Below are 12,402 nucleotides of genomic sequence, written 5' to 3'. Positions count from 1 at the left end.
ATAATTTTATTTTAAGATGTATCACAAGCTAAAAAGGAAGACCTTATCCCAAAGACTAAAGTCTAATAGTTAAAAGAATCTGTGCAAAAACTAGCAGAAACACAGGCTTTTCTAAATTTGTGGTATTTTAATACTTCTAATCTACTATTGGCCTCCATTAGAAAATGGTGAACTCCAAAAATGTTTGATCTTTCTCTTTATGTACCTTTCAACCCTATTGCCTTCAAAAAGGACAGACTTACTCTAGAATATTTGGCACGTTTAAACTCACACTATTTGGTAATCACAAGAAAGGCAAGGCTTTGCTAAAAATGAAGTTAGCTGTGATAGAGAAAACCAGCAGACATAATGCGCTTGTTAAAAAAAAATGCAGTACGGGATCAATATACGTTTTATTCCTTTACCGCTTCAGCATGTCATAGAGGCTGGATTACTCTCTTTGCAAACGGATATTTTTAAACACTTTATCTGCTTACTCATCTCACACACCAACAATAAAAAAAGTTTTCTAACCCCCAAACACATTTGTACAGCAATTAAAGTCAACTACAATTAACACAATCTGTTGGAATTAATCATGATACCTGATGTCAGTTTACTTTTTTAAACAGAAGTCTGGACTTCGCAATCAAAACATTTATGTGTTTGAGAAATATCTTAAGTCTCATTATCTTGAAATTTATAAATGCGCTGCATGGTGCGTAGGTTGGCTTGCCCACAGCAAATTCAGCAGTGATTTATGCGGTGGAATTGACTAAAATGCAAGCCTTGAAGTTTTTTTTACGCTCGACCTTTCTCTTTCTCCCCCCCTTCTCTCTTCTCTCAGCTCCTACCATTTGTTTCGGGAAGATATTTGCCAAAGTTCCCCTGTAAAATGGTATTTTCTAATATCAAGTCATGTTGCATCAGTCAAGTTATATTATGTCACTTCAAACACACAAAATGATGTTACCTCCCTTACATAACTTGACGTGATGCCACAACACATCAAGTACAAAACACTATTATTGTTGTTATTTTTTCAGTCTGCCCCTTCATCCTCAATGATATCTGTAAAGACCATGGAAAAGTATTGTTGGATTTTTTTCTACTTCTCTTGGCACCATGGCATGTTTGCCAAGGAAGCTTTTCACTCAGAAAGCCATGTAGCAGTTATTAGACTTCATGGGTGACACTGGTGTCACCCTAGGGCCAGCACGCACCCCTACAGCCTGACCCGCGGCTGGAAAAGTGGGCAGCCTCTGGGGTCATGGCCCAGCTTGCTAAGTAGCCTTTGGGGATGCAAAAGCAAGGAGCACGTTGTGACCTCTACCTACTAGGCAGCAAGTGTCCTCCTTGTGATGCGCCAGGACTACTGGGGTGGGGGCAACATTTCTGAAATCCTGCATTCTCCATGCAGTAATAATTATAAATACCTCCACTGCTGCCAGACACCTCAAAAGAAGAAAACCTCTCAAAACTCCCCCCTGCCTCTTAAAATCAAGCAGAGAACTGGATATTAGCTACAATGCAAGAATTTTTACATGGTAGAAATCAGACTGGCATTTGGGGGCGGGGGGGAGAGACATTTATGGGAGTAAACCAGACCCATTTTTATTAACAAGTTAATTCAAGCTTGATTTCAGAAAGAATTGGTTTAGTTAGCAAAAGCTTCCATTTTAGTCCATTTGTAACCTATGCAGGTCCCCTTTTAACATCCACAGATGAGCAGGCAAGTGGAGCCCATTTGAAACGAGCAGAAAGAAACATAAAAAGTTAATATAAACTCCTCATAGTTTCTTCTCTCGATCTCACCTCCTGTCCCCAAATTCTCCTTTACACTTTTAAAAGTGAGAATAATTTCTCCTCGAGCATAACTACTCCACCAAGAGAACAGGAGATTCCCAGGCATTACCACAGTCTGCTGCTCTGATCTGCACATCCCTCTCATCAGGGGTTTGTTTCCTACTTTACTCCTTTTTAAGTGCAGCCAGCACTAATTTCCTCTTTACCTCTACCGTCGCCACCATTATTCCCTTTTATACAGCCGCTCCTGAGATCTCCTGGAAGGAGGCTGTTGAGAACTGTCTGGATAATCAATGGTTCTAGTTTCATTTCCTTACACCACCAACACGCCGGCCCCGAGCTCCTTGTGTTTAATGAGTACGTCTGCAACACTTGAAAGAACCCAAATACCCCTATTAGGAAACCCTCTTCAGATCTCAGTTGTTCCTCCCAGCTCACCTGTGCCTCTCGCTTCTGCACGGAGGCAGCATCCTGCTGTTAGCCCGTCAATCAGATTGAAATGGATACAGGTTGGCAGGCCCCCTCTGACAGAGAGTCACTGGGATTAAGACATCACCCATTTATTGTTATTATTAAAGGGTATTAATGGAGATGTTAGAAGCCTTTCCTTCCCTTTCCTCCAGCAGTCAAGCAAAATTCAGGGGACGCTTGCAATGCACATCACCTTTGAAAGCGAGGTCAGAGAGAAACACAAACCGTGTTCCACATACATTCATCAGTAAGAAATTAACCTTGTTTAATTTCTCTGTCATTACCTAACGTTTTTACCTTTCTGCACAGTATGCAAGGTATGAGAAAAGTCCTTCTACCGTTATCTCTCGCTGAACAGTTAGATAAGTTTATACCCTCTTCTCCAACACATGTGTTTCAACTGGAGCATTATAGACCCCATTAATAACACTACATCAGTTTACTTCAGAGGGCTTCTAGAAACTGGAGGAAGAAAAGACTCTGGGACAGGGATTCTCGGCCCAGAGGCATGTGACGAGTTTGCAGCAAGCTCCCTCCCCACGCACCTCTCTGGGGCAGTGAGCATTTAACCTTCTACTTGTCAGCGCTCGGGCCCCCTCCCACACAGCCGGATCGCACAAGCGAGCCCATGGTTTCTCTTCGTGCCCCATCTGACTCCGCGGTGTCGTGGCAGGCAGACTCTCACCTTTCTGAAGCAGAAAGTCCAGATCAAAAGAAAAGAGGAGGGGGAAGGGGAAAGAGGTAGAGAAACAGGAAAAAAAAAAAAAATAAAGGCAAACAGCAAAGGAAAGCACCTTCCACCTGCCTCTTTAGCCGGGTATCCACTTTTCTGAGTTAAAGCCCCCCGCCAGACCGACAGAGAGACGTTTTTATGGCAATTTACGCAACCACGGAAAGCAGCACTGACTGCAAGGGGAGCGCGGGGCGGTATTTCGGCACGCCACAGACTCGGATGCCACCGAAGTTGGGCCGGTGGTGGCACACGCTAAGGCCACCAGACCTGATGGCGGGCCCGGTGACGGGGTTGCAGGCATCAGGCACTTCCCCGCTGGCCACAGCACGCGCCGGGGCCGGACGAGCTGCCGCTGACGTCCCCAGCGCGGTCACAGCCGCTCGGCGGGGACCGGGCACGCCCGGGCGCACAGACCCCGCACCGCCCGGCCTAGAAACCGCGGCGGCGGCAACCCAAAGGGGGAGCGGCCCCGGGGCCGGTGAGGAGGGCACTGTCCCGGGAGCACCCGCCGGACCCCGGAGCCCCTTTGTAAGGCGGCGGGCCGGGGGCTCCGCTACCCGCGGCAGCGGCGGGGCGATGCGGGACAGGCCGGGCAGCAGCGCCCGGCGCGGCGCAGCGAGCGGCGGCCCGCGCGGGGCAGCTCCTCCGTCCCTCCCTCCCTCCCCGCCCGCCGCCTCCCGCGGCCGGGGCGCCCGGGCGGAGTTGTCGGCGGGGCCCCGCGGCCCGCTCCCACCTACCGTCCTCCTTGTCCAGCACCATTGTCCCGGGCGCCGAGGGCGGCCGCCGCCGCTCCGGCTCCTTGGGGCGCTCCCTCTCCAGCCGCCGCTCCGCGGCTACAGGGGAGGCGAGGGGCCGCTCCCTGCCGGGCCGGGGAGCGGGCGCTGCCGAGGCGGGGGGCAGCGGAGCGGCCGCCCCGGCGCTGCCCCGGGACGCGAGTTTGGAGCGGGGCTGCGGCGGGCTAGGGTCGCGCTAGGCGCCGGAGAGCTGGAGCCGGGCTGATGCAGCAGCCGCCTCGCCCCCGGCCCCGCCGCTGCGGCTCGAGTGCCAGTTTAGATATTAAAAAAGAAGAAGGTGGGGAGGAAGAGAAAAAAGGGAAGGGAGGAACAATATCGGGGGCTGGTTCCCCAGCTCCGTCCTTTCCCAACCTGCGCTGTCAAAAATTGTCTTAATGCAATCGCGTGTGATAGCTCACAACCTCTCCCCCCTTTGCTGTTGCTACTGCAAGAGCTTTCCAGGCTTCTAAAGTGCTTTTCCCTTGATTTCACTCTAAATCTAAAATTATATTCAAAGGAAGGGGGGTGGGAGGGAGAAAAGATGTGAACCTATCACTGAAAGCAAAAGCACTTGCCGCCTGCCTCTCTCACTCTCTCTCTCAATTTATGTGCTTTGCACTCTCTCCTGCTGCTGAATAAATGCACACATTTCCCAGGGACCCTCAGATTCCCCTGTTAATTAAATCAATTCATTATGCTCAGATCTGATTAGCAGCCCCTTCCCCCCCTCTTTGAATCAATTATTCAATACACAAACATAATTGCCTGTGCCAGAGGTGTCTAAGTATTAGCTTATTTAACTCCAAGGACACTAATTACCCCTAGGGCAAGGGAACTTTTCTCATTAATTCTGACAAAACACAAAAGCACAGTTAAAGTGTGTGTATATATACGTGTGTGAGAAAGAAAATGGGGGAGCGTATAGCCGAGGAAGGCAGGCATTACTCTAACACACGTGTTACTGTATAAATTAGCTCAATTTTCTTTCTACCTTTGCAATAGATTGTTCCCCACATCCCCCCTTCGCTAAACTTGCCACATCAAGACCCCATTTTTTTAAAGTAAGGAGCAGAGCAGCGATGCAATGGTGGCAGTTCTGGAGTGAAAGTACTTGCCACCGAATCCAAAAAGAAAAAAGAATGTACGACTGACGGGGAGCAAAGCAGAATTCGCAAGTAGTTTTGTTTGCCAAAACAGAAAACTCTGTGGCAGACAATCTTATGTACTCCAAAAACCTGTGAAAGAAGTGGCCCTCTGAAGCAGCTGGTAAGATGATACATAATCTAGTATGTACTGGGAACAGTTCTGAATTGTTTACCATTTGAATTAATGTCAGTGCCCACTATTAATGTACTTGCTTCCTACATTTACCATAATGGGCTTGATTTCCATTAGCTGAAGCTGGAACGCTAAAAAGAGCCTCGGCAAGACTGATGCAAACCAAGATCGACCATCATTGTAGTATCTGAGACGCATGACTTCTGGCTCATGTGCTGCCCAAATTTTACCTCTGTGTGAAACTCCTTTAAATAAAAGAGGGTAAGAAAAAAGAAGTAGTAATTGATTCCCTCAAATTAGGTTTTTACTGTCTAAAGACCTTTATTGTTCATGTCCTCAATGTGCACAGAAGTATTGAAGATTTTCTTTTTGTTTCCTTAGGCAATGCATGAGCTGATCCATTAATCCATTTGGCTTTATATATCAGGAAACTAATATTAGCTCAGCTCATCTATTAGCTTTTATTTAGGTCTCCCCATGTTGCCTTTTTTTTGGACTTTTGTTCAGGCTGGTTCCCCTTGAAGAGAGACAGACATTTTTTTTGTCAGATTTCAGGGAGGAAGCACTGTACATCGTCTCATAGAAACTATCCCCTCTCCAACTCCCCACCCTCACATTCACCCGTTTCAAGACAGCCGTGATTAAACTTGCTCGTTTGGCAACCCACTCTCTTTAAAGCACACCTTGTATACATCACTTAAAACCCACAAACACCTCCTCTTCTCCCCAACAAAAACCCCCACCCTGCTAAGCTTCTTGGCAAGAAACTTCCTGAGCTACACATTCTTTGCAAGCATAAATGTGACTGAGAACATAAAGTTGTGTTTCATTAGTGCAGTATGTTTTTCTGGGAGTACACACATCGAAGGATAAAAATGCCTTCAGCTTTGTAACACAACAAACCGTGTTAATTCTCTGGTCTTTAATTTCCACTGTATGGCACATACTGCACCCACAGGAACTTGGTCCATCTAATGCAATGATTTTTATTTTTTTTTTCTCTGAAAGAACATAGCAGCACTTGAAAAATACTGACCCTGGAGAACATCATGCATTGACTCATTTCTGAGTTTACTTCTGGTCTTCGAGCCCATTCATATTCTCACTGTGGCCAAGGAGACTTTTGAGTACAAAGCCAGAATCTCAGGATCTTAGTATGCAACACTTGAGCCCTAATTCTGAGTTTGCTACAGGGGTGATACAGTTTTATCTAAACATAGATTTACTGAGTTGAAGACGTTGGTCTGCATGCACTGAAGCTCAAGGTCACCATAGGGATGCCAAAGGGATAAAAGGAAGAAACGAAGGAAACAGATGTTGACTTTGGTATCGTTCTTAAGAAGTAATGTTCACACTTGAGCTGAGAGAGTTGTGGTCACTGAAGATGAAAAAGAGAGAGGTGGAGTGAAAAAGCAAAAGACAAATTTGCACATGAGTGTGCACATGAGGGATCATCATACAAGGAGAGAAAAATAATGCAAAAATGCACAACCCCGCAAACATTCTATTCCCAAGCACACATCCTGCAGTTGGAACACTCTGCTGTCATCCTACAGTTACAGTTATAGGGATTTTGAGGTTTACAGCTTTAATAAGATGAAGGGATGAACCCCCATGTAAAGGTCCCCACTTTAGGTAAATGACTTTTTCACAGTGTGGTGAAGCATTACTCTGCATGGTTTTCAATTATATCTGTTCAGCCAGTCATTTCAGAGAAGTGAGCAAGTTTCAGTAATTTTTGAACCTCCTTCACTCACTAGATTGGAAATCTTATATAAAGAATTTTACCTCACTTAGTTTTCGGTTCCTTGACACTAGAGAGGGACAGCTAGATCAGCTCGTCAACAAACACTTATGTTGGTAATGGGCACCATAAGAAGCGATTGGGAAAACTGGACATAGATCAGCGGCAGAGCTGGGAATAATTCTCGGTTCCCCAACCCTCCGTTCTGAGGAGCAAAGCACTGAAGCAGCTGGCTGCCAGGGGAGGGCCCAGCAACACCGTGGCTGAGGTGCCAGATTCTCCTTAACATGCACCGTTATGGTCTAATACTAATTCACAGAATCACAGAAAGTTAGGGATTGGAAGGGACCTCGAAAGATCATCTAGTTCAATCCTCCTGCTGGAGCAGGAACACCTAGATGAGGTTAAATTCCCGGTATTCCTGGTGCAGGATACAGGGCATACAGGAGTAAAAACAGCGATGTGCTGCAATAAGTGCTAGGGCTCAGACCTCTGGATCTCATTTGAGGTCCTTGCTCACTAGCTGCTCTTACTTTTCTTTTGGTAGTCTTGAGCACAAGCAAAGCAAATGAAGTTTCTTAAGAACAATGTGCTGTTCTTATTAAATTGCAAAGGAAGTCTGCAATATACTTAAGTCAAGCCTTTAGCAGACCCGTGAGGTTTCGTATTATCCTATGCTTGAATGAGGCAGATGACTGGAGCAAAAACCAGCTAATGACATAAAAGCATTCTTCTACTTTCAGTCTCTCTTAATTAAGGAGTTGGTTAATGTTTCAGTGTTGGGAATTATAAAGCTTCATCAGGGAGGTTAATATGTTTTTTATTTTATCTTTCAGCTGACAGGAGAAAAAAATCAAAACAAAAAAGAAAAGAGAGGTGATTAAGTCATGTGCCAGTCAGAGTCCCACAGTGAAGGCAGTGTCAGGCTACACCAAAGACCATTGCTGCACATGGTGGATTTAGCAGTGATTTCCAAACTCAGATTTCTGAGCAGATGAGACTTTTGTCTGCCAGTTTAGACACAAGGGTTTTATTACTTGAATTCACACAAATAACCAAGACAATTTGCACAGCTCTATACTAGCTACAAAAGATCTCTATATTATTACCCATTTCAGAATCACTTGCACCTACCTTGCTCATGTCAGAACGGAGTGACCATGGGGCTGACCTTATACCGCAATTCATCAGTCCTGTAAAGGAGGAAAATCACAAGGGCTCTAAAAAGTTATGTTCACAAAGAAGATGGGCTACAGTTCAAAAGACCACTTAAATACACACCTGAGATCTACGGACCTCAATTATGTCTAAACCCTTGCTTGATTGACTTCTCTCCCTATATGTTGTACAAATAAACCACTCAATTCTGTTACGATGTTTTACATGAAATGAATGTGAAATATTTTCATAAATACAGGATTATTTTTTTTTTAAAGAAAATAGCATGTCAAAAATAAAGCATTTCCTTTAATAGAAGACAAATGGCAAAGCTTCAGAAATACTACCTCTGGAAAATGAGTCCTTTACCACTGTGATATAAGGCTGGCACTTTAAGCCATTAGACTTTACAATCTCTAATGACCTTTTAGAGAAATTTACAGCTGATAAATTAGTCATTCAGAAGTTTTGCTTCTGCCCTCTGTAGCACAAAGTTAAAAAGAAAAACATTTTTTTCAAAATTAAAGCAGCGAGGCCTAAATTCTTAGTCTGCTTCTTGTTTTGTAAGAAGTTTAACGGGCAGATTCTGCCTCCCCAGAACAGCTCAGCTGCAACAAACTCCATGAAGTTTCTTTCTACATGAGAAAGCAGCATCAGAAAGGGTTAGTGAGAGGGTATAAAGTGCTGGAGGATCAGGCTGGCTCTGACACTTTGCAGATCCACCAGTACCTCCCTAGTACCAGTACATCTGGGGAGAAGGAAAGGTCTAAGGCAGAGGAATTTATGACCGAAGTGAATGGCTTTAGAGGAGGCCCAGGCCAGGAGCTGGGACAAGCTGCCTTCCTCTGGCTCCAGGGAAACCATACTTAGCAGAGATACCATTTCCAGGAGCAGCCTCCTTCCTCTACTTGAAACTTTCCCAGGCCCAAGTGGGATGTTGTTCTTCCACCTGTATGGTGAACCAGTTCTCAACAGTGATGTAAAACTTAAATTCATGCTGAAGTCAAGCAACGGTTCAGGAATGCACATCTAGCCCAACCTCTCTGAGCAAGTCAACACATGGACTCTGACTCTACCACTTCTTGACGCAGCAGTACCTGTGCAGTTTCCAGAGCCTTTAAAATAAGCAGAAAAGAATCCTTAAAAAAAACCCAACAACAACCAAAAAGGCCACCCCAAATCTTATGAGTACATTCTGGTGACAGTGTTTCTACAACGTCTCTCACTTTCATTTGAACCAATAATCAGCTTTTCTGTATATCCTTCTCTCCTTCAAAGTTCATTGCTACTGCAATGTTTTCTTGCATAGTCCTGCCTTTTATTCCTTACCTTGTTGGGTGCAGTAGGTAGACCTGAAAGACAAATCCAGCAACTACACGTCTGCCTCAGTTGTTTTATGGAGGAATCCAGTGAGACAGTGTCAGGTTCTGGAGAGACACATGGAGCTCTCGGGCTTGTTGCCACATCTACAGTTCTGATCAGAGCTTATTGCTCCCAGCCTGATGTCAAGCAGAGACTAATCAAATGTGAGATGGGTGAACAGAGACAGAGCCACAGAACTGGCTCTTCGTAATCTGTTACTATCAGTTCTTCTTTATACTGCAGCAACACACAGGGGTCCCAGTCATGGAACTAGACCATAACATATTGTCCAAAAATCCCAGTGCCTTTCTTCAAAAAGATGCATTCTTTCCTCACTGTATTGCTGCTGAAGAGACCGGGCAGAATTAATACAGAACAGTCAGATGTGGAAATACATTAAGTGCAAAGATAAAATACAACATCAGGCTCACATTGCTTTGTGATGGCAATATCCTAAGATGCTGCCAGTGTCCCCCATGTTTTGTGGCATCCTACTTGCCATGGGTGATGTTTGCCACACCTTCATAGCTTCATGCTAACAACATACAATCTAAAAATGTTGATTCCATAGGAAAATGGCTGCTGGCATAATAGGAGTAGTTGCACACAAAGGCTATGGCGTGGCTGCTGATCACACAACAGAGGAATTCCAGCTATTCCCATGTCACACGGTAGTGAGGGTCTGTTGCACTGGACTATGTTTTGCACATGATTTCATCAGCATCCAGTTCAGTCTAATTCTAATGGTGATAATCTTCTTGATCCATTAACATGTGAGAGGAGAAAACACATCCACAAAATGGAGAATAAATACTTGACTCTTTTTTTCTTTTCTTTTTTTTTTTTTTTAAATACACCCATCCTGTGAAATTGCAAGATTTCTTTCCCAATCCAAAGACAGAAACATGTTCAGTGAAGATGAAAGTTACTGAAGATCTTCTGATAAAACCAGGCAGGCGGAGGCTCTAATGAAGGCATACACTATAGTGCACATCTTGCCAACGTTTCTTAATGAATTATATGTGCGCTCAGATGAGAATCATATTGATTGAGGTCTGCAGGGAAAGTTCTCTAGGAAAAATTTTTATTCTAGGAGCAGAGTCCTTTTTGGAAGATTTTGATCTTTTCCTGCTGCAACCTTTCTCCTCCCCTCTCTTTGTGCTACCCAAAACAACTGACAGCCAAAAAATGGAAAGCCTGCCCTGCATCTAATGTATCTATCAGATCCAGAAAGAAATTTATATACCGATACTAAGAATGGCTGCATCATTCTCCTTAGCTGGTAGAGGGCACAGCAGTGTGTAATTAGAACTGGATTACTTTACTCAGAACTGGAGCATAGAGCAGATGTCGTGCATTAATATTGGCATTTGATTCCACACACTTTCTCTGCCATGTTTGTAAAAACAATTTGCCTTCCTATCTTGGATCTTGCCTTTCCTTTACCCTCAGGTTGCTGTGATGCAAACAAAAAGCCACTAGTGGCAATATGAAAGCACATGTAGAAGGACAGGCCCATACAGAATAGTTAGATTTTTTTTATTTAATTACTGACGTAAAATATCAAGTTATTTTCTGATGTTGATTAGATTAATATGGCCAGTATGTTCTACTAGACGCCAGCTCAGACACAAGAGGCCATGACAATATAATGTATTTGTTAACATAAGTAAACAGTGAAGAAAGATACACCTTATTATTCCAAATTAATGCTACCAGACACTACCTGTAGTACATATGAGAGATGCATCTCCCTTCTCAAACATAGCAAACCTTTCCCCCACCTGTTCCTCCACGCAGGGGACTTCAGTTCTGATTTTGCTCCAGTTCAATGTTTCATGTACAGAATCCTTCTAGAGGGCCTAGAACAAAATTTCATGCTGTTAAAAATACTGGCCTCAATGCTGAACTATAGCCAGTTTGCATTTGATAGCAGCTTCATGACTGCAGCTGGGTTCTGGAGGTATCCGAGGAGTAAAAGATTATCTCATTAATTTAGGAGCACCCAGAGGCAGACTAGAATGGTCTGATGCTACAGAAGCACTGAATAACTACAGCCCTGCAGAATGATGCTGACAAACTCTAGCTTCATTTTATGGATGCAACCTGAAGAGAATAACCACTGAAACTCTGCTGCAGTGGTATGTTTGGCTTCAAGACATAGTGTTTGCTTTACTTTGTGATGAAGGGTGTACATCAGAGCCAGACCTGTAACACCAGCAACACACCTGTAACGCCCATTTGCAGGTGACAACACCTGTTTGTGTCATGCAGGGCTTTACCTATGCAGACACTTTGAAAACAGCACCCAACTCGTCTATCCAGACCTGTGTAACCCACCTCTACTGCCTCTCTTCTCTTGTGAGGCCACCCTCTGGGAAAGGGGTGTGTGTGATTGCAATAACAGAGTCACAGCTCTGAGACTGAAAGACCTTGTGCTTGTGGACCACCAAGTCCATTCCCCATGACAAACTGTCCCTTCTTTTGCCTAATCCCTGTACACCTCCCCTAGCTGCAACTCTCCTACTCCTAAAGAAGGGGTGTGTGGTGGATACCTTAACAGAATAAAAAAAAATACCTTACCAAATTAGGAAAAGACCACTGAAATCAGATGGGCAAGTTCACATTCTTCTGGTCCATCAGCAAACGGCAGAAGTGCAGGAACTGCTATCCTAAAACAAGAAAATAACTGGAGTGAAGTGGTAGCAATTGCCACAGTTTTCCTTAAGCAGGTGAGAAGCTCAGTCTGAAAGCTGTAAAGATAACTACAGAAATGATATCATTGTCTCAGTGAGAGCTAGAAAAGCTTCTCTGCTCACAGGGAGGTCAAGAAGTGAGAGCCCAGTGGATCATTTGTTGCGTTTTTAATGCTTCATGACTCAGGGTCAGCCAGAAATCCCTATCCTAAGGTCATGGTGAGGGCAGTCTGGAAAACAATCTTGTTTCTTTTCTGTTACTGGCAAGGCCTTGCTCAGGCTCTGCTTTCCTTCTCTCACAGTAGATTATTAGAGCCTGCTCATCACAGTACAGTTAAATTCACCCTAGGTGCTGACATGCAGCTTCTCTAGGATCACAATGATCCAAAGGACCTTCCCTGT

At 44.5% G+C, this 12,402-nt stretch overlaps 1 protein-coding gene and 1 long non-coding RNA gene across 6 annotated transcripts in view; both read right to left on the bottom strand.

Annotated features, from left to right (window-relative positions):
• Nucleotides 1-4,397, bottom strand: part of LMO1 (LIM domain only 1) — a 62,326-nt gene extending 57,929 nt beyond the window's left edge. For 2 of the 4 annotated variants that reach the window (XM_065839707.2, XM_065839709.2), the window contains exon 1: nt 3,727-4,397. Coding sequence is in view for 1 of the 4 variants with exons in the window: in XM_065839709.2 (XP_065695781.1) it covers nt 3,727-3,748 (22 nt within the window). In the remaining 3 variants the exon portion in view is untranslated. Of the gene's footprint in view, nt 1-2,801; nt 2,899-3,726 lie in introns of those variants that run through there. The other 2 variants (XM_065839708.2, XM_071808926.1) reach the window with 2 other exon arrangements.
• Nucleotides 4,398-5,390: 993 nt separating this feature from the next.
• On the bottom strand, nt 5,391-12,124 carry LOC136102530 (uncharacterized). Of its 2 annotated transcripts, none has more exons than XR_011739145.1 (6): nt 11,888-12,124; nt 11,089-11,166; nt 9,272-9,650; nt 7,919-7,977; nt 6,077-6,418; nt 5,391-5,557 (listed from the first exon to the last, which is right to left on the bottom strand). It is a non-coding gene; the product is annotated as an uncharacterized lncRNA (long non-coding RNA). The 2 variants fall into 2 exon arrangements; XR_011739146.1 differs by having other exon boundaries at nt 9,272-9,647.
• Nucleotides 12,125-12,402: the final 278 nt, after the last annotated feature.

The sequence above is a fragment of the Patagioenas fasciata genome, chromosome 5 (assembly GCF_037038585.1).
Source record: "Patagioenas fasciata isolate bPatFas1 chromosome 5, bPatFas1.hap1, whole genome shotgun sequence".
Taxonomy (NCBI): domain Eukaryota; kingdom Metazoa; phylum Chordata; class Aves; order Columbiformes; family Columbidae; genus Patagioenas; species Patagioenas fasciata.
The sequence above is the reverse complement of the archived record's forward strand: the minus strand, read 5'-3'. Positions and strand labels throughout refer to the sequence as shown.